We start from the raw sequence: 20,798 nt of genomic DNA, 5'->3' as shown, positions 1-20,798 counted from the left end.
AACGGAGAGTGGGCCCAGACAATGCTAGACAGCGCAGCAGAAGTGACAATAGCTCGCAAGATCCTGATGAATCATCTGGAGACAGTGGACACGAATGAATACATTCAGGTGGAAACTGCAGATACCAGAGTTAGCAAACCTCATAAGATATACGAAATAACATTACGTATAGAGGGAGATAAGACTAGGAAAGTAAGGGGTCTATTTTGGGATAACCTTTCCAAAGGCTATGATATCCTTTTAGCTGAAAAAGATTGGCCACCAGAGTTTGTCAGGGAGTGCCCTCATGGCGAAGAAATGATTATGCCTGCCTTCTCAAATCATATTCCGATTCATAGAAAATATACACTTGCAAGAAAGTGGGTGGTAGCCCAAGCTCCTGCATTATATAAAAATCATGTTGGATGGGATGAGGACTCTCCTCCTCACATAATCCAGTTAAAATGTCAACCAACTGCACAAAGGCAGTACCCACTTAAGCAAGAAGCTAAAAAACAAGTCAGGGAGATCATAGATAAACTTGAGTACCAGGGGGGTGATTGAAACATGCACCTCACGAATGAACAATCCTTTGTTTCCTGTCTCCAAGCCAGATGATTCATATCGTCTAGTTTTGGACTACAGACACCTTAACTCATGTTGCAAAACTTTTGCAGTACAAAACTCACACTGCAGCACTAATGAATAACATCGTGCGGAAAAAGATACAAAACGACATTAGACATCTCTAATGGGTTCTTTTGTCAAAACATAGCACCTGAAAGCAGGTATTTGACCGCTTTCTCAATAATGGGTTCGCGAAAAAAATTTCTGTCGACTCCCACAGGTGTTCAAGAATAGCCCAGGTTTTTTCTCAGCAAGGGTAACAGAGTTACTACAAATGTATGATGATGAGGCATTATCTTATGTCGATGACATCTATCTAACAGATGACGACTTGGATACTCACTTGAAAAGAGTGAACACTATAATACTTGGTTTTGCTGCTGAGGGTTACAAATTCAACTTTAAAAAGTCACGAATTGCCCATCTAACAGTCCTGTTTTTAGGATATGAATTATCAAGTGAAGGCAAAAGCCGGGCAGACAATTTCTTAGAGAAATGCGCTGTACCCCAAGCACCAAAAACGCTGAAGAACTTACAATCAATACTAGGTTTCCTGAATTTCGGAAGAACTTACATTCTAAATTAATCGGAGAGGGTTAAACCTCTCTATGAACTAATAAAACCTGATTTTAAACCAATCAATTGGACTCAAAAACACACAGAAATGTTGAGATCATTGCAAACTGACATGTTAGCTAAAACAAAATTGCAAACTCGCGACAACACACGCAACCTTGTAATCCGAGTCATCCCAGGAAGATGCGGATTCACGTACCTGACCTCTAATGAGGGAGAAACGGTACCAATAGCTTACAAATCACATTTGTACACAGAAGCTGAAAAAACATTCAGTCTTGCAGAAAACATTGTAAATGCGGTTCAAACAGCTGTAGCAAAAGAAAGAGCCCAAGCCCAAGGCAGACGGATTACTGTTTTAACAGCAGAATCAGCCTTTGAGGCATTAACAAGCCCATGCAATTTAACTACCGTGGCATTAGATCCAAAATGGATACAATGGGAAAATGCTCTTGCTACAGATTAAGTGAAATACTATTTTGACCCGAACATGAAAAAACTGAAAGATATAACATATGAAAAAGAATATCCTCTGTCAATCGAAATTCTGCCCCTACAACAGTATGCCTGTGTAATATATACAGACGGATATGCACAACCCTCAGTTTGGGGAAAACAAGCTTATAATGCTACGTGCGAGGTTGTTAAATGCCGGTGGCACGGAGGTAAATTGAGACCACTGGTAACAATGTCACAATCAGTAAAAGACAATTCAGGTCAACAAACTGAATTAATAGCTTTAAAAATGGCGCTCGATATTGCCGATCGCGAATTCCCGACACTAATAGTGTGTGATTCGCATTCCTGCGTCAAATCATACAATAATGACTTGCAGAAATGGGTTCAAAATGGTTACAAAGATGACACAGGTGCCACAATCAAGCAGAAAACGCTTTGGGAAGAAGTAGTTCTTTTACAGAAAGAACTACAAAAGACTCACTTGATACATACACTGAGTCATCAGCGTGATGGCGTTCACGTTGCAGGGAATTCATTGGCTGACACAGCCTCAGCGGAAGCAACTAAACCGGCTTCCGTAGCCACAGAAAAACGTTCAGAAAAATACATAGACAGGGAAACCATGCTGGCGGTAAAAACGTCTTCAAAAGGCGACTGTGCAGCACGGATGTCCCGTGCAGCACTACCCGTGAACTATCCACTCAATTATACATACACGATAGATGCAAACTCCGTTCCTTTTGCTCAAATCCCTGGAGTGGGGGATAGAGTAATTCCAAACACGAACAGGAGAATCTTCTTGATTCAAGAAGCACACATGGGTGGGGGTCTAAGACACCAGACGATCAAGGAATCTCTGAAAGAATTACAATCAGAATACTGGTGGCCAGGGATGAGCCTGCATAATTACAAATTTGCAAAGGATTGTCCAAACTGCAATCAAGTTCGCAGTAGTGAACCGGCCAGAGTAGTGCCAGGACCCCTATTAGAAAGCATAAGGTGATCTATACGCATAATCAAACAGGAGAAATGCGTCCCAATGCATATTATTTAAGACTAGATTCACTTAAAATGTAGGCCCAGCGCTCGGCTGATGCCAGAACTGTTATAAAAGATTTGCGAGTCTATATCGGCACATACGCAATTGGCATGCTACATTCTGACCAGGGTCCTGCTTTTAGCTCTCGAGCTTATAAGGAGGCCATGACCAGCAAGGGCATTGCATTGCGGTACTCATGTCACTTCCTTCCTGAGGGAAACGGGATGGTGGAAAGAAAAAACCGAGACATAAAGCAATCTATAACGGCGAGGGTATTAGGTTCGGGTGATGGGAGGGTCCAACATTTAACAAGTGTCCAACGTAGTCTTAACAATCTGCCAAGAAATTCTCTAAAAAGTTTCAGTCCATACGAACTATTGTTCGGTACTAGAATGCATATTCAGAACTTAGATAGTCAGACTTCAGTGGTAGAAGAAAAAGGCTTTGATATCAAAGATCGTTTGGCTATTTTACAGGACTTAAATGAAACAAGAAACGACCTGAGCAACATAAAGTTAAAACAGCAGCCAACAGCCACTGAAGAGAAACCACCTGTCCCAGCAAGGCCTGTCTGGATTTCAAAGATTGGGGATCTGGTCAGAGAGAAAATCGCGGTGAAGAAGGAATTTGGGCCTTCTTACAGAAAAGCAGTAACTGTCTTAGCTGTCAACGGAACAAGATCAGTTGTACTACCGCCCCTTGCTGGTAAAAAGGAGAACCGAGTTGTATCCATCGACCTGGTAAAACCACAATCATGTGGCCAATAATAAGTAGTAGGCCAAGTGGACTCCCAAGAAATAGCAGAAAACCAAAGTTTGCTACAATACAAGAGGTTCAAACTGAGAGACTAATCACATTTGACAAACCTAAAGTGAATCAAAAAGGACTATGCAACAAAGCCATGGAACTTATACCTCTTAAAACCCAAATTAAAACAGTTCGTCAAGAAACACCTGTCTACGACGATGTAGCCACGGACAATGCTAACGAAACAAAGAAAATTCCAAAAGCAAATGAAAATCCGGAAGCGATTCCAACAATTGACAGAACTGCATATGGCTACTTCATCAATTACGATGACTTTTCTGAGGATCCAAGCGAGCCTGAAGAACAGCCAACAACAAAAACTTCACTTGGATGCTATGGCATGGTAGCGATTTACACTAGACTTCCATTGAAATGAATGGGCACTCCATGACGAGCTGACCTTGTCATTAGCATGGAAGTGGTTATAAAGACAAAGGGGCATATTACCAAGCAATAGCGATAATTATCGCTATTGCTTGTTTAGAGACAAAAATTTACCGCTAAGCTGCGGCGATTTTTATCGCAGATAAACCTTGGTATTACCAAGGTTTATCGCAAATGCGATAAAAAATGGCCGCAATGCATGAATATCGCTGAAAAGTCAGCGATATTCATGCATTACCGAGCTAATGCTCTTAGCCATGTTATCCACCTCCCATTGGATAACATGGCTAAGAACTGCTCAGGGCAGGTGTTAGCTTTTGGAGTTGGTAATAGGAGATAGCGATGTTAGCGACTGTTTCCAGTCGCTAACATCTTGGCACGCCCACTTTGCATGTCATTAGTGATATGCAAACGCCCACTTTGCATGTCATTAGTGATAAATATCACTGACATGCAAAGTGGGGCCCAAGATGGTCGCTATCTCCTACTAGCTGTCGCTAACTGGTGTTAGCGACAGCTAGGTAATAGGGAGATATTTTTATCTCCGCTTTATTGGCTTTAAAGACATAAAAGCGGAGATAAACCCCCTTGATAATATGCCCCAAAGTAACTGAACTCTTTCATCAACTCAAAGAAACCTCTCTGATTTCTCCATGGATTGAATTTTGGATTGTGTTAGGTGTACTTTTCCTCCTGCTTTGGCTCATCATGGTACTTTGTTTGGGAAAATTCATTGAGGGAAAATACAGTACAATGGACACAGCAAGTCAGAACATCGACTTGGTCCTAAAGCCACACAAGTCATCTCACATCGAGAAAATAGAACTATCATCAGTGAATGTCACAGCCAATCCAATACCCGGTGGGGTAGCTTGGGACAAAACAGATTATGAAATCTATGGCCCGGTCGAGCTCTTGAAGTATCCACACCAATTTAAGGTTTCATTAAGTGACTTTGTAAAACCGAGCACATTCTCTGATGATTGGGACTTTCAAAGTATTAATGATATGATGTAAGATTTGGTAATGTCAGCAAAATTTACAGACCATGATTACTTACAGGGTTCGTCTAATTATGAAGAAATGTACTGCTACAACCCCTTTGCACACCACTATTTGCATAAAACTGCTCAACCTAGAAATGTTTTTAATTATAATCAATGGGAACATTGTGCAACTCCACCAAAAGGCAGTTCAAAAACATTTTTACGAGAAATTCCCATACTTCTCAGGGTTTAACACAAGTGATGCAGAAACATTTTATTTCAAACTGTTAAATAAGACTGGAATGAAAACAATGCTGACAAATACTGAAATAATCTATTCAGAAACATTTTATGAAAAAATGACTACATTTGGTTTTGATTTTTGGAAAAATAACATTGAAACAAAAACAATCTGGGGTACCAAAGATTGGCAGGTCCAAGGTATAGAATCATTATTTAGAGCCTGCATGATCCCAGAACATGAATGACACAATTCAACAGACAACCTGTCTTGGCCTAGCCAAAATTAAAGACTTAAACAAACCGTCTATTCCAAAGCCAACACCTGACATTAATAGCACTACAGATGTTGAGATAGACGTATCCCATATTTTTAACCAAAACAGAACACATCCTGATTGGAAAAAATGGTTGATCTGGCCCACAGACACAAATAACTGTCAAGATAGATTCCTGAACAAAATACAGGGGTTCAAATTGACCAGACCAGACCCTAGATACTCCCAGAGACAACATCCAGGGATAGTTACAACATACAGTGTAGGGAAACTCTGCCTCGAATGGCTACAGAAACCCACACTAGCAGAAATTAAGCAACACTTGACTTAACTTAAAGACGGTGCTGACTTGCGTGATTTCATAATGGGACCACGCAAACAGCGTCAAAAAAGTTTCATAGCGGCCAGTATATAAGCAGCTTACAACAAAGCTTGGACAGAAACGCAAATTGAAACAGCAGAAAAAATACGGGCAATTGACCGTATTAATTTGGAAAATTCACTTTCTGTTGTGGACAATGGGTTAATGACTCTGTCTTCCAGAATATATTCACTGGACAGTATTGTATCATCTGCTATAGATATAATAGATCAGGACTTACTAATGTTACAACACGGTCAGTCCCAATTACGTTCTTTTGTACAACTTGGCTGGACGTTACAGAATCTGCGTTCAGGCTACGTGCCCTGGCGTTTAATCAACACAACGTCATTATTCTCTATCTTTAACCTTACTGATACACAAATCAGCTTGGCACAAAAAGGAGCGGAATATACAATTTTGAGCATTGAAAAACTTGAGAGATTACCATTGACAATGTCAGAACGACCTGTCATTGAATGGATAATACACGGAATAATAACAATTCCGATAACGACTTTCCAATTTAAATACAGTCAAGAGTATATACCAGCAGGCCAGTATGAAAAGTTGGGTAAAGGATACATTAAGTCATCATGGAAATTACCTTACACACACACATGTAATAGTGAAAAGGAACAGAATGAATTTCTTAGTGGTAATAATTGTAAACGATCACTAAGTGGTATACTTCTGTGTCAGGGTATTAACCTGCATGGGGCCTGTGAGGGGACTTCAAATAACCTTTCATGCCACCAGCATGGCACACCTGCAACTCGAATAGAGCCATTCTTTAGACGGCTTTCTAACGGGAGCTATATTCTAATAGTGGACCACAGATGTTGTGGCATGGTGCCAGGAAAAGCTTATCTAGTAAGCGTTAGTTCCATGGTCACTTGTTGTATGCAAGTATTGTATCCAAACAGCACTCCAGACAGGGAGGCAAAAATGTGGCCCTTTTTTAATATCTCTTCTATTCGAATTGATACTTTAAGCAGAATGAAGTCTGTTCTTCTACAGACAACTGTGCCCTTGACGTCATCTAAAGAAAAGTATGATCTGCAAGTTGCAAGGACAACGGCGGAGATACATACACTTTTATCGACAAATTGCCCCCTGCATTTCGCGGAAATTCTAAGCCAAATCCTAAATATGTCTGATGCCAGTGGTATCCCACATGTATTTAAGACAATTTTTTCGGGACTGTTAACCCTTCAAAACAGTGCTGGGCATTTTTCCTAATTTTGTCCATTCTGTCTTTGGCGGCCTACCACTCCTGTTGGGACTCGTAGCAGGCATTTTATTTTTGATTCTCTTGCTTTGTTATGGCAAGCCAAGTCGCAGACAAGACTCCAGCAATGATGGAAGAAACGATCCTAGCTATACGCTATAGAGACCGCATAACTAAAGTCCTTGGATTAGCCCGGCTAAGAGATCTGAATATGACCTGGTTTCTTTCATTCAGACCCATCTGGCAGAATTGTATCTTACCTGTGCTTCGATGTATGCTGTGCGGAGAAGAATGCGTGTTGGACTTTTGTCTTACACTACAATCAGCAGTACCCTTGGATACAGATACTTTGCTAAGTCCTGTAACAGCTCATGCATCGTGTTGTCCCCAGCGGTTACCCATCCTGATGACGGCATTCATTGAGACTTCTACACTACGATTAGGTGGTAGTGAAGTACTAGATGAGAGCAGGATCACCCAGGTACGACCTTCTGTGAGCATTGCTGATCCTGTCATCGATGATAGCAATCATGCTCAAGACAGCACAGTCGCGCTATTTTCAAACTTGGTTGAACTTTCACCTGGAGCCGTAGACAACTTTTTTGCGAGTCTGTCTGAAATGATGTTCTCCCCTGAACAGAAAGAATAACTTTAAAGCAAACAAGCATACAGCGTTCCATGAACTCTGAATTCAGCCTTCAGCTTTAATAAACAAAAGCTACTGAAAATATTTGGAACTATTTTTGCCCTGAAAGCAAAATTATTTTTTCTTCTCATCCCTTCCAAAATATTTACCTTTATTTTTTGTCACTTGTACTCTGCTTAAAGTAGAACTATTCTTAGAGAACAGAGCTTCTATTTTTAGGAACTCTAGAGACAATATATTACCTCAGCCTCTAGCATATTTACAAATACCTGTATTTATATGTGATGGAATGGTCTCGCACTTCTTTTCTGTATTAAGAGCCATTTCATGTGTAATTTTCGCATACTCATTCAGCTGATATATATATGCATCCTTTTTAATGAATGATTACACTGCTTGAAAAGCATACAGTACCTATAATCATTTTCATGTATTTCGCATACACCATTTCAAATGCAAACATGTATTTTGGGGTGGGTTGGTATACACATGCACCTTTTATATGTTTACTATTAAGTTTTAGTAATGATGGACATTAATTCGAGGAGTGGGTGTAGTGTTTTTATCTAGGAGCCAGAATCGATATTTTTATTTTATGCCCTTGTCCGGTTATAATCAATAGTATCCATACAACGGCATATTAATCATATCCATAATTCAGTCGTAGCACATGCTGTCACATTAAGCAAGACTACTTCCCCGGCCCCCTAGAAAGCACACCGAGTTCTCTAAACAAAACCAAGCCTCCAGCAACCTGGGAAATCCCCCTTGCTTTTGTTTTAATTTCGTCCTAGAACTCATGTAAAGCACTGTAAGAACGGCCAGTTCTTAGTGACATCTTTATTGACGTCTTATGTCCAATCTTACGTCAAACCCGGCACCTTTCAGCTATAAATATACCAACGTTGCCTTAAGCAAAGACACAGTGGTGGTTTTGGAGCACAGCAGCAATCTACTTGCCCGTAAGCCCAGCTGATGCGAGAGCCCACGGACGCTGCCCCTCCTCTTTTGATGCGCTGAGAAAGACGCTGTCTTTTTTTTCCAGCCGAGAAAATCCAGCTCCGGCGTTTCCAGCCTACCCTTGCGGGTTACTGGGATATCGAGTCCTGAGAGAGAGATACCAGACCTCCTGCTTTCTATTTACCCAGGTACGGAACTGACTAAACCCTTAAAGAGAATTCTTGAGTCAGATTCTTGGCAAAACAAACTTAACTTAAACTGCTACTTACTTACTCCTTCCCACGTATTAGGCTTAGGTCAGGTACACCGAGGTAGGCGTATTTAGAAGCACCAGTTGAGTACGATTAGTCAATGTATATATGTATGTATATATTTTATCTATTTTAAAGTATCATATGGCTAAGAAACCATATCAATGCTTTTACAGTATTATTTTATAATCCTCCTTTTACTGTACGTACTTTACTTTACTATGAGTATTGCAATTGTGGCAATTCATTTCTCTTGCATGAGCAAGAAGACTGCTTTTATTGAAAACGCCCGTCTCTCTTTTCTCTGCATTCTGGTGAAACTAAGTACGCACATTTGACTGAGTGAAATAGCTGTCTTTTGTTTTCACACGACTCTAGAGATACACTCTTATTCAGGGAGAGCAAAGTTGTCATGTTTTATGGTTGTCAGAAGCTAATCCCTTCTTGTCTATCCAGGGAGGTTAAACTCCTCCTCGTTTATTCGAGAAAGTTTCTAGTGACTTCTGAGCTAGCTGGCAAACCTTAAGTCTAATATAGTCAGTAGAGACCTAGTCGACCTCAGTCCTACATCTAAACTGCTGAATATATAATTCCAATACTCAGAGCCTATTGGGAATATAGGAACTACACTACAGTAGGAAAACACAATGGGGAGGCGAGGAAAACGATGTCCGGCTAGGTAGGTGCCGGGCGAGGAGTGAACCAGAGCCAAACTCCTCTATATCTGCATGTGACAGCTCCACCAGGCATCATCCAAAGTTGGTTGGGCACCACAGCTTTACATGAGGATCAGCAAGTTACAGGTTGCAAAATTACATCAGTTACAGGAGCCAAGAATATAAGGAAAAAAACTGTTTTTACACAGTAACAAGACTTATTAACATATCAGCTGGTAAGCGGAGGGAGGAGGCGGTGGAGGGAAGGAAACACAGCGGGGAGACGAAGAAAAACGGTGTCCAATGTCGGGCTGGGAAGGTGACGGCCGAGTGGGTGAACCAAACTCCTCTATAGCTGCATGTGAGAGCTCCACCGGGCATCAGCCATGTTGCTCAGTCTCCACGGTAAGTACAATATTCATGGTTTCCACCCGGTGGGCCTCGTCATAGCTCCATCTGCCGCACCAGTCCCGTTGTACTGGGAAACCCAGAGCGTAATTTGATTTTTTAAGCTTTGAGCCAGTACTGGGCTATTGCAAAGAACACTGGAATTATGCTCCAGGGAAGGGCCACATTATGTGTCAGAGTTGACTAAATTATGTTGAAAAGAACGGAAATTATGTGGCAATTTGCGGCAAATTTAGAGTTAGTATTACCTCGTGATTGTGAAATTTTTACACGTTGGCACTGTCTGTGCAAACGTTTCACCTGATTCGTACCCCTTTGGCACACAAATACAGAAATAAGCAACAGAAAAGTGACCAATGCGAACTGTGTGGCAACACATTTTGCTGCAAATTTTAGCAACTTTTGGTCCATTTCAGATAGAAATATTTTTTTCGTTGAAATCTGCAGATTATGCAGCAGATGATGAATTATGTGGCAAATATGGAGATTCCACATTTATGTGGAAAATGCAGCAGCCAGAAAATCGTGTAATTCCAGTGGCTCTGGCTAAAGTGTTGTCCTATATAATAAAAAGGTTCTCTTATGGTGTTAATGATGTGGTGTTTTATAGACAGTATGTTTACTGTGTAAAAAGTGTGCTTTGCATATAGAAGTGAATGCTTTCACTGCTACTGTCTTCGATGATCAAATAACAATGTGCTGCATTTTCAAAATAATATTGAAGTTTCATTTACGTTTCATGGAAAAAACGCGGCTCAAACTTATAGCAAATGTAAATAGGAGCAGTATACTTCCGTGCTTTAATTTGTTTAATGCATTGTCATACTTATGACCAATTAGATGTGTACAATGAAATTGGGATGAAAGTCATAATTCATGGGAATGATAATGTCCAGGTAGTATGGAAATAATTCATGAGATTTAAATAATTCCAGTGAAACATGGGTTATTAAACCATTGCTTCATGTGCACTGATGGCCTCATTTATGAGGAATTGGTGCTGGGCAGGGCCGCAAGTCTTCTTGCTTCGTTGCCCTACGCCAATGTGAAAGGGCAGGAATGCCCAGAATTGATTAAATACGGTGCATTCCTGTCCTTTCCCCCTGCACTGGCGCATAATTTGCTGCCTAGCACCAACGTAGGTACCCTTACACCACGGTGCTAGGGTGCCTTCTTTGCAGTCAGGATTGTTTTTATGCAGAAAGTGGCACCTTCCTGCACAAAAACTATTCCGAGAGGCGTTTTCCTCTTTCTGTGTGTGCTGTAGAATGCAGCACACATAGAAAGAGGAAAAACCAGGGAGAAATCCAAATATTTCTCCATGATATGCCTGTTCTGGGGAGGCGTAAGGTTGCGGTTCTGCCCCAGCAGGAGCGTAACACAGGCCCCTGCAGCCCCCGCAGTGTGCGGAAGCGCCAGAGCTGCAGGTGGCCCCCTCAGCACAGGACTCTGTGGCTGCTCGGAGTTCAATGTGTGCATCGATGAAGACAGTGATTGGCTCCTCAAAGAGGCTCTGTTGATGAATGAATTGCGTTAGTTTCTAGAAATAAGCATGCAGACAGATAGCCCACGTCACAGGCGATGCTGGTTTTCGTTAGTTTTAAGATTAATGGGCATATTAGCAAGGAAGTGGCGGAGAGAGTCGTTAGCTTTCCTGGCTTAATGCCTCTCGCCGCCACTTCGGAAAAGCAAGGCTGCGCTGGATTATCAAGTATATGGTGCAGCCTTGCTTTTCACCCTGTGATGGCGCTAAGTTTCACAACTTAGCGCCAACGCAGGCACCCTTGGACCAGAGTGCAAGGGTGGCTGCAAGCAGGGAGGTTTATTCATGTACAGGAAGGTGTCCCTTCCTGTACATAAACAATCCTAAAATGCCAGTTTGTAACTTACATGTGTGCTGCTTCGTGCAGCACACATGCAAGCTACAAAAAGGCATTCCTGTACACCTTCCTGTACATAAACAAACAATGGCATTTGACTTTCTCCAGGTGTTCTACACAAAGCAGCACACATGGAAAAAGCAAAAACGAGGAGAAATAAAGCATTTCTCCTCGTTTCAGCCACCTTAAGACCAGGCTCCTTTGAAGATGGCTCAGGCATTGGATACATTTTTGTAAAGTCACTCCAAGTCAACAGCAATGCAGTTTTCCGCCCTTAACTTTTGATTTAACAACCTAAGTGTTTCCTAGTATTTTATCACATCAATTGACACTGAAAACAATGACCTGTATGCATACAGGTGCTTTGTGACACGGAATGAACTAGTATTCTGATAAAGCTCGTAGGTACTGTCATAGGTTGGCATTTAAAGAAGCATCCTGGATTTAGCGTTTTCTGTTGTTTTAGGACCTTTTTTTAATATGTGTCTTCTCCTGGTACATTCCCATTCTACTTGGGAAGCTGGGTTGATTCGAGGTGTCACATCAAATTATCATATCCAGCTACAGATCCCCTATGGGTAAGTGGCGTAACGATAGCCCCCACAGTCCCTGCGGTGCAGGGGGGTACCCTGAGCTCCAGGTGGGCCCCTCCAGCACTGTGCATGGGCAGGAGGCTTGAATGGGTCTGGAGCATGGGGGGGCTCCATGTAACTTGCAGGGGGCCCCCTGAAGTTTCGTGATGCCACTGTATGAAGCACCACTACGGTAGAACACGTTTTTCAGTGTAGGCCGGGTGTATGGCTAGGTGAGACATTTTTTAATGTTGATTACCCAATATTGCCACAAACAATGCTCACAGCAAACACAAATACATGAAGTCTCCCTTACCTTGCGAAATACTTATACAGAGTGTATACTAAGTTTCTAAATTGACTTTACCTGTTTTTCTAATGGGGGAACCCCGCCCCTAATTCACATCCCAAAGTAAAAGTTTACTGCATGCCAGCATGCAGATGAAATATGAGTTTTTCAAATCGTTATTGTCAGTGACTGGCATCTCTCTAACCGAGGGACAGCCAGGCACAGTAAAGCAGCACAAACCAAAGTGTGTACGTACGGCGCTCTAAAATATGGACGCAGAATGAAGCAGCAAGAAGTGGTCTGTGTCCAAACAGTTCTGCCAAATACAATGAGTTCATAAGAGGTGCCACAATCACTCTTTAACATAATTTCCAGTACTATATGTCTGTGGAAGGTTACGGTGGAATCAAGAGTGCTGCTCTGAATTGTCACATTGAGCAATAACAAAACCATGACTAAGCATAATTCAAGAGCTGAAGTGGCGACATTCTTGCCAATGTTGAAGTGTGAAGATGATCATAAAACTTTTCCCATTCTGTACATATGACTTTCAAATCCTGTATCATTACAAAAATGCAAATTAATCCACATGGACACTAACCTGCTACCTGTATCTCAAATTCCGCAAAGGTTTCTACATCCGGGGTTGTAGATAGAAAGGCACACATGTATCGTCTGGCATCGGAGCGGGTGATATTGGTGAATGACACGGCCACTCCTCCGTGTGCAATGTCTTTTTTGATCATTTTAGTCCTCCCTTTATACTGTTCATCCGGCTTATCATCATATTCCGTCCCATTGTCATAGAGATGCACAAGGTAAACTCTATTTGATGTTTCCCAGAAAACTTCCATTTCCACAGCACTTATAGGGGGGTCAAGTTGGCAGGAAAGTATAATTTCCCCACCAACAATGGCACAAATAGGCTGACTGGGCCCAACAGCATTCACAGACTGCACAGCTGCACCTGTCAAGGAAAACAAAAGATAACAACTTTGAGCACAAATGATAAAGCAGATGTGGTTCTGGTCACAGGGAGCACACTGGAAGGAACCAGCCCAGGCATGTTTTATTCTCTAAGGGTTTTAGTTTCTACTCTTACAAATCTAAGCTAAATTCATATTTTCTTTCACGTTAATAGGTCTTGTTATAAGCAGACAACCATTTCCACATTGTGTCATTGAATACATCAATGTGTGTCCTGAACCTTCAACAACCAAATCAAATGTATCAGTTGAGCTATTCTTCACCTGAGTAGTAATTCTTTAAAAACGGTGGTATCATTATACAAGAGGTAGTAGTGCAGTATTGCTCTAGCAGGAAGGAGACACCATTTTTCGCCACTGGCAGTGGTGAGCATTGCCATAGTGACACTCCAATGGCAATCCACTTTGTATATCGACTTTGCCAATATGAATGGGTTTCTACCCCTGCCTTCCACAGGTCGTTTATTCGCCACAAAATCTGAGCAGGGGAAAGGAATGCACACAATATAACCAGACATTAAGGCCAGATGTACTAAGCGTTTGCATCATCCTTGCATCCCACAAGGTGACACAGGGCAATGCAAATTCTTCTTTGGGATTTACAAGGCAAGGGCAGATTTGTGTGGGCTTGTAAAGCTGTATAAAGAAATGTAACACAATGCAGCAGATTTAGCTGTGTTGCGTTATATTTCTGCTGTGTTGCATTATATTTCTGAGTTTTAAGCATTTCATGTGTGAAGCATGATCCACCCATGGATTGCACGCAATTCCAGATTACTAAGTGTTAAAAAATGGTTGTTCGTTGACTGGGGGTGTAACCCTAAGTCAAACAGCAACCACAATCCTAGTCAGGCTACGGGTCAGGCAACCCTAAATTAACTTTTGCCCACGCTCTGGTAGCTTGACACAAAACAATAAGGCTTAACTTAGAGGCACTATGTAAAGTATTTGTGCAAAACTTCAAACAGTAAAACAGTAAAATCACCACACACAAAAAATTCACATCAGGTTAGAAAATTCAAACTCAATTTAATAGATAAAACAAGATCAAAACAACAAAAATACAATAAGTAGAACTGGAGTATTTAAAAAAAAAATACACTGCAAAGTAGTGCTTAGGAGCAATAAGCTGGGCATGTCAGACCGAAACAAAGTAAAGAGTTCAGGCTGACTGAGCAGGGAGCACAGGCCGCATGCAGCGCCCCAGTGAGGCCTGCTGAACAAAAGTACCTTAATCCTTGCTTTGCATCGGCGAGGAAGCGGGTGCAGTCATGCGATATGTCTGTGTTCCCTGTGCAGGTGGGGTGATAACTCAAATTTCTCCATGCAAGAACGGTGATGGGAAAGGTTTAGACGGCGATGCCAAGGTTCTGAGATGTAACAGTTCTGAAGGTAATCCTCTGGGTTTCTCCACGCAGTAGAGGTGGTGTGTCAATCTTCTCCAAGCAATGGAGACGATGCGCTAGTTCTGAAGATGTGGTTGTGATGATGATGCACTGAATCCAAGTATGATGCACTGGACCTGTTCCCACAACAGCGTCAATGCGTCGATTATGCTGTTGCAGCAAATACTGCAACGGTTCCCATGGAGCAAACACCTAGGCCCACTTGTAAGGGTCTAGTGCTGGAGTGCCACCACTTGGCAGAGCAGACTCACAGACTGTAGAGTCCAAGTGCTGGAGCAGGCAGGTTGAAAGTTTTTTATGTCCCTGAGACTTCAGATCAGGTGGCCAGTCAGCTAGCCCAAATGATGCAAGTCTAATCCTTCTCACTCAGGCAAGAGAGAGCAGCAGGTAGCAGGGCAACACAGCAAAGAAGTAGTTCAGCAAACAGCAGTTTAGCAGAGCGGTAGTCTTTTTAGCATCACAGCAATTCTTCTTCTTTGGAGAATGGACACTGGTCCAGAAGGGTACTGAAGTCATGATATCAGAGGTCCAGTACGTATACCCAGTTGTCCCACTGAAGTGGGGGAGACTTCAAAGAAGGGTCTTTGAAGTGCACAGAGGTCCTCCTTTCCTGCTCGGCTGCAGACCCACTACAGGGGGGTATGCAGCCCTTTATGTGCGGATAGCCCACAGCCTATACAGATGCAAGTGTAAGGCTGTGCCCAGCTCCCCCCTGATATCTCTCAGGATGGCCCATCATGTCACACCTACTCCTTTTATGTGTGGCTGTCTATAGGGAATACACGCTTAAGAAAGTCAGGGGAACCCAAATGATATGCCATAGGGACCTTGGGCAGTATCATGTTACAAAAAACAGTGGTCCCTACTCGTGGACACAATGATATACTGAGCTAATAATCACACACCTGATAAGTGTTATGTCTTTTGTCCAGCCGGACAAGGAATTTATTTAACAATTTTCTTAATAAAAACTGAATGAACACATTAATAACAAGTGGGCACAGCCATGATCCACAACATTCAGACAAAACAACGAACAGAATGGTAAAAGGAGCAAAGCAAAAATATGTCTGTGTACTTTGTAGTCAGTGTTACAGTCAGAGATTGTTATAACCACACCATTGCATTTCACAATATTTTAAATGTCATATTGCATAAGGGGGTTTTTTGGTCGACAACGTTTCGATGCCTAAGTTAAATGACAGACTAAGGACAGACTAATTTGCATACAGCCAGGTTCTGAAACTGGGATGGTGCAATGAGCTAAAAAACGGTGTTGGATCTAGCCCTGATCTCTTGACTGGGTGAGAGTATTCTGCTTAATTCAGAGACTCTGTCCCTCACCACCCCTTGTAAATATTTTTGTCCACCCCAAGCGTGGAAGGGTATACTCAGACATGAGTCCCTTGCTCATTGCACCATCAGGATTCAAGCAAGCCGGGCCGAAGACGGCTGTAATGCCAGAAACCGGTCCCCGGAAGCTTGTTTCCTTCCCAGTGTAAGAATTGGCTTTTGTAGTCTGGTCTGCCCTGTTCCCATGATGCACTGGGCCAGGGACAGACTAATTTGCATACAGCCAGGTTCTGAAACTGGGATGGTGCAATGAGCTAAAAAACGGTGTTGGATCTAGCCCTGATCTCTTGACTGGGTGAGAGTATTCTGCTTAATTCAGAGACTCTGTCCCTCACCACCCCTTGTTGTAAATATTTTTGTCCACCCTAAGCGTGGAAGGGTATACTCAGACATGAGTCCCTTGCTCATTGCACCATCAGGATTCAAGCAAGCCGGGCCGAAGACGGCTGTAATGCCAGAAACCGGTCCCCGGAAGCTTGTTTCCTTCCCAGTGTAAGAATTGGCTTTTGTAGTCTGGTCTGCCCTGTTCCCATGATGCACTGGGCCAGGGACAGACTAATTTGCATACAGCCAGGTTCTGAAACTGGGATGGTGCAATGAGCTAAAAAACGGTGTTGGATCTAGCCCTGATCTCTTGACTGGGTGAGAGTATTCTGCTTAATTCAGAGACTCTGTCCCTCACCACCCCTTGTTGTAAATATTTTTGTCCACCCTAAGCGTGGAAGGGTATACTCAGACATGAGTCCCTTGCTCATTGCACCATCAGGATTCAAGCAAGCCGGGCCGAAGACGGCTGTAATGCCAGAAACCGGTCCCCGGAAGCTTGTTTCCTTCCCAGTGTAAGAATTGGCTTTTGTAGTCTGGTCTGCCCTGTTCCCATGATGCACTGGGCCAGGGACAGACTAATTTGCATACAGCCAGGTTCTGAAACTGGGATGGTGCAATGAGCTAAAAAACGGTGTTGGATCTAGCCCTGATCTCTTGACTGGGTGAGAGTATTCTGCTTAATTCAGAGACTCTGTCCCTCACCACCCCTTGTTGTAAATATTTTTGTCCACCCTAAGCGTGGAAGGGTATACTCAGACATGAGTCCTTTGCTCATTGCACCATCAGGATTCAAGCAAGCCGGGCCGAAGACGGCTGTAATGCCAGAAACCGGTCCCCGGAAGCTTGTTTCCTTCCCAGTGTAAGAATTGGCTTTTGTAGTCTGGTCTGCCCTGTTCCCATGATGCACTGGGCCAGGGACAGACTAATTTGCATACAGCTAGGTTCTGAAACTGGGATGGTGCAATGAGCTAAAAAACGGTGTTGGATCTAGCCCTGATCTCTTGACTGGGTGAGAGTATTCTGCTTAATTCAGAGACTCTGTCCCTCACCACCCCTTGTTGTAAATATTTTTGTCCACCCTAAGCGTGGAAGGGTATACTCAGACATGAGTCCCTTGCTCATTGCACCATCAGGATTCAAGCAAGCCGGGCCGAAGACGGCTGTAATGCCAGAAACCGGTCCCCGGAAGCTTGTTTCCTTCCCAGTGTAAGAATTGGCTTTTTTAGTCTGGTCTGCCCTGTTCCCATGATGCACTGGGCCAGGGACAGACTAATTTGCATACAGCCAGGTTCTGAAACTGGGATGGTGCAATGAGCTAAAAAACGGTGTTGGATCTAGCCCTGATCTCTTGACTGGGTGAGAGTATTCTGCTTAATTCAGAGACTCTGTCCCTCACCACCCCTTGTTGTAAATATTTTTGTGCACCCTAAGCGTGGAAGGGTATACTCAGACATGAGTCCCTTGCTCATTGCACCATCAGGATTCAAGCAAGCCGGGCCGAAGACGGCTGTAATGCCAGAAACCGGTCCCCGGAAGCTTGTTTCCTTCCCAGTGTAAGAATTGGCTTTTGTAGTCTGGTCTGCCCTGTTCCCATGATGCACTGGGCCAGGGACAGACTAATTTGCATACAGCCAGGTTCTGAAACTGGGATGGTGCAATGAGCTAAAAAACGGTGTTGGATCGAGCCCTGATCTCTTGACTGGGTGAGAGTATTCTGCTTAATTCAGAGACTCTGTCCCTCACCACCCCTTGTTGTAAATATTTTTGTCCACCCTAAGCGTGGAAGGGTATACTCAGACATGAGTCCCTTGCTCATTGCACCATCAGGATTCAAGCAAGCCGGGCCGAAGACGGCTGTAATGCCAGAAACCGGTCCCCGGAAGCTTGTTTCCTTCCCAGTGTAAGAATTAGCTTTTGTAGTCTGGTCTGCCCTGTTCCCATGATGCACTGGGCCAGGGACAGACTAATTTGCATACAGCCAGGTTCTGAAACTGGGATGGTGCAATGAGCTAAAAAACGGTGTTGGATCTAGAACTGATCTCTTGACTGGGTGAGAGTATTCTGCTTAATTCAGAGACTCTGTCCCTCACCACCCCTTGTTGTAAATATTTTTGTCCACCCTAAGCGTGGAAGGGTATACTCAGACATGAGTCCCTTGCTCATTGCACCATCAGGATTCAAGCAAGCCGGGCCGAAGACGGCTGTAATGCCAGAAACCGGTCCCCGGAAGCTTGTTTCCTTCCCAGTGTAAGAATTGGCTTTTGTAGTCTGGTCTGCCCTGTTCCCATGATGCACTGGGCCAGGGACAGACTAATTTGCATACAGCCAGGTTCTGAAACTGGGATGGTGCAATGAGCTAAAAAACGGTGTTGGATCTAGCCCTGATCTCTTGACTGGGTGAGAGTATTCTGCTTAATTCAGAGACTCTGTCCCTCACCACCCCTTGTTGTAAATATTTTTGTCCACCCTAAGCGTGGAAGGGTATACTCAGACATGAGTCCCTTGCTCATTGCACCATCAGGATTCAAGCAAGCCGGGCCGAAGACGGCTGTAATGCCAGAAACCGGTCCCCGGAAGCTTGTTTCCTTCCCAGTGTAAGAATTGGCTTTTGTAGTCTGGTCTGCCCTGTTCCCATGATGCACTGGGCCAGGGACAGACTAATTTGCATACAGCCAGGTTCTGAAACTGGGATGGTGCAATGAGCTAAAAAACGGTGTTGGATCTAGCCCTGATCTCTTGACTGGGTGAGAGTATTCTGCTTAATTCAGAGACTCTGTCCCTCACCACCCCTTGTTGTAAATATTTTTGTCCACCCTAAGCGTGGAAGGGTATACTCAGACATGAGTCCCTTGCTCATTGCACCATCAGGATTCAAGCAAGCCGGGCCGAAGACGGCTGTAATGCCAGAAACCGGTCCCCGGAAGCTTGTTTCCTTCCCAGTGTAAGAATTGGCTTTTGTAGTCTGGTCTGCCCTGTTCCCATGATGCACTGGGCCAGGGACAGACTAATTTGCATACAGCCAGGTTCTGAAACTGGGATGGTGCAATGAGCTAAAAAACGGTGTTGGATCTAGCCCTGATCTCTTGACTGGGTGAGAGTATTCTGCTTAATTCAGAGACTCTGTCCCTCACCACCCCTTGTTGTAAATATTTTTGTCCACCCTAAGCGTGGAAGGGTATACTCAGACATGAGTCCCTTGCTCATTGCACCATCAGGATTCAAGCAAGCCGGGCCGAAGACGGCTGTAATGCCAGAAACCAGTCCCCGGAAGCTTGTTTCCTTCCCCGTGTAAGAATTGGCTTTTGTAGTCTGGTCTGCCCTGTTCCCATGATGCACTGGGCCAGGGACAGGCTAATTTGCATACAGCCAGGTTCTGAAACTGGGATGGTGCAATGAGCTAAAAAACGGTGTTGGATCTAGCCCTGATCTCTTGACTGGGTGAGAGTATTCTGATTAATTCAGAGACTCTGTCCCTCACCACCCCTTGTTGTAAATATTTTTGTCCACCCTAAGCGTGGAAGGGTATACTCAGACATGAGTCCCTTGCTCATTGCACCATCAGGATTCAAGCAAGCCGGGCCGAAGACGGCTGTAATGCCAGAAACCGGTCCCCGGAAGCTTGTTTCCTTCCCAGTGTAAGAATTGGCTTTTGTAGTCTGGTCTGCCCTGTTCCCATGATGCACTGGGCCAGGGACAGACTAATTTGCATACAGCCAGGTTCTGAAACTGGGATGGTGCAATGAGCTAAAAAACGGTGTTGGATCTAGCCCTGATCTCTTGACTGGGTGAGAGTATTCTGCTTAATTCAGAGACTCTGTCCCTCACCACCCCTTGTTGTAAATATTTTTGTCCACCCTAAGCGTGGAAGGGTATACTCAGACATGAGTCCCTTGCTCATTGCACCATCAGGATTCAAGCAAGCCGGGCCGAAGACGGCTGTAATGCCAGAAACCGGTCCCCGGAAGCTTGTTTCCTTCCCAGTGTAAGAATTGGCTTTTGTAGTCTGGTCTGCCCTGTTCCCATGATGCACTGGGCCAGGGACAGACTAATTTGCATACAGCCAGGTTCTGAAACTGGGATGGTGCAATGAGCTAAAA

General features: G+C 43.6%; 1 protein-coding gene across 1 annotated transcript in view; it reads right to left on the bottom strand.

The window, feature by feature from the left end:
• Positions 1–20,798, bottom strand: part of LOC144752376 (butyrophilin subfamily 3 member A1-like) — a 493,909-nt gene that overhangs the window by 411,130 nt on the left and 61,981 nt on the right. Inside the window, exon 3 of the mRNA XM_078640312.1 lies at positions 13,231–13,596. Coding sequence (XP_078496438.1) covers positions 13,231–13,596 — 366 coding nt within the window. The remainder of the gene's footprint in view (positions 1–13,230; positions 13,597–20,798) is intronic.

The sequence above is a fragment of the Lissotriton helveticus genome, chromosome 5_1 (genome assembly GCF_964261635.1).
Source record: "Lissotriton helveticus chromosome 5_1, aLisHel1.1, whole genome shotgun sequence".
Lineage (NCBI taxonomy): Eukaryota > Metazoa > Chordata > Amphibia > Caudata > Salamandridae > Lissotriton > Lissotriton helveticus.
The sequence above is the reverse complement of the archived record's forward strand: the minus strand, read 5'-3'. Positions and strand labels throughout refer to the sequence as shown.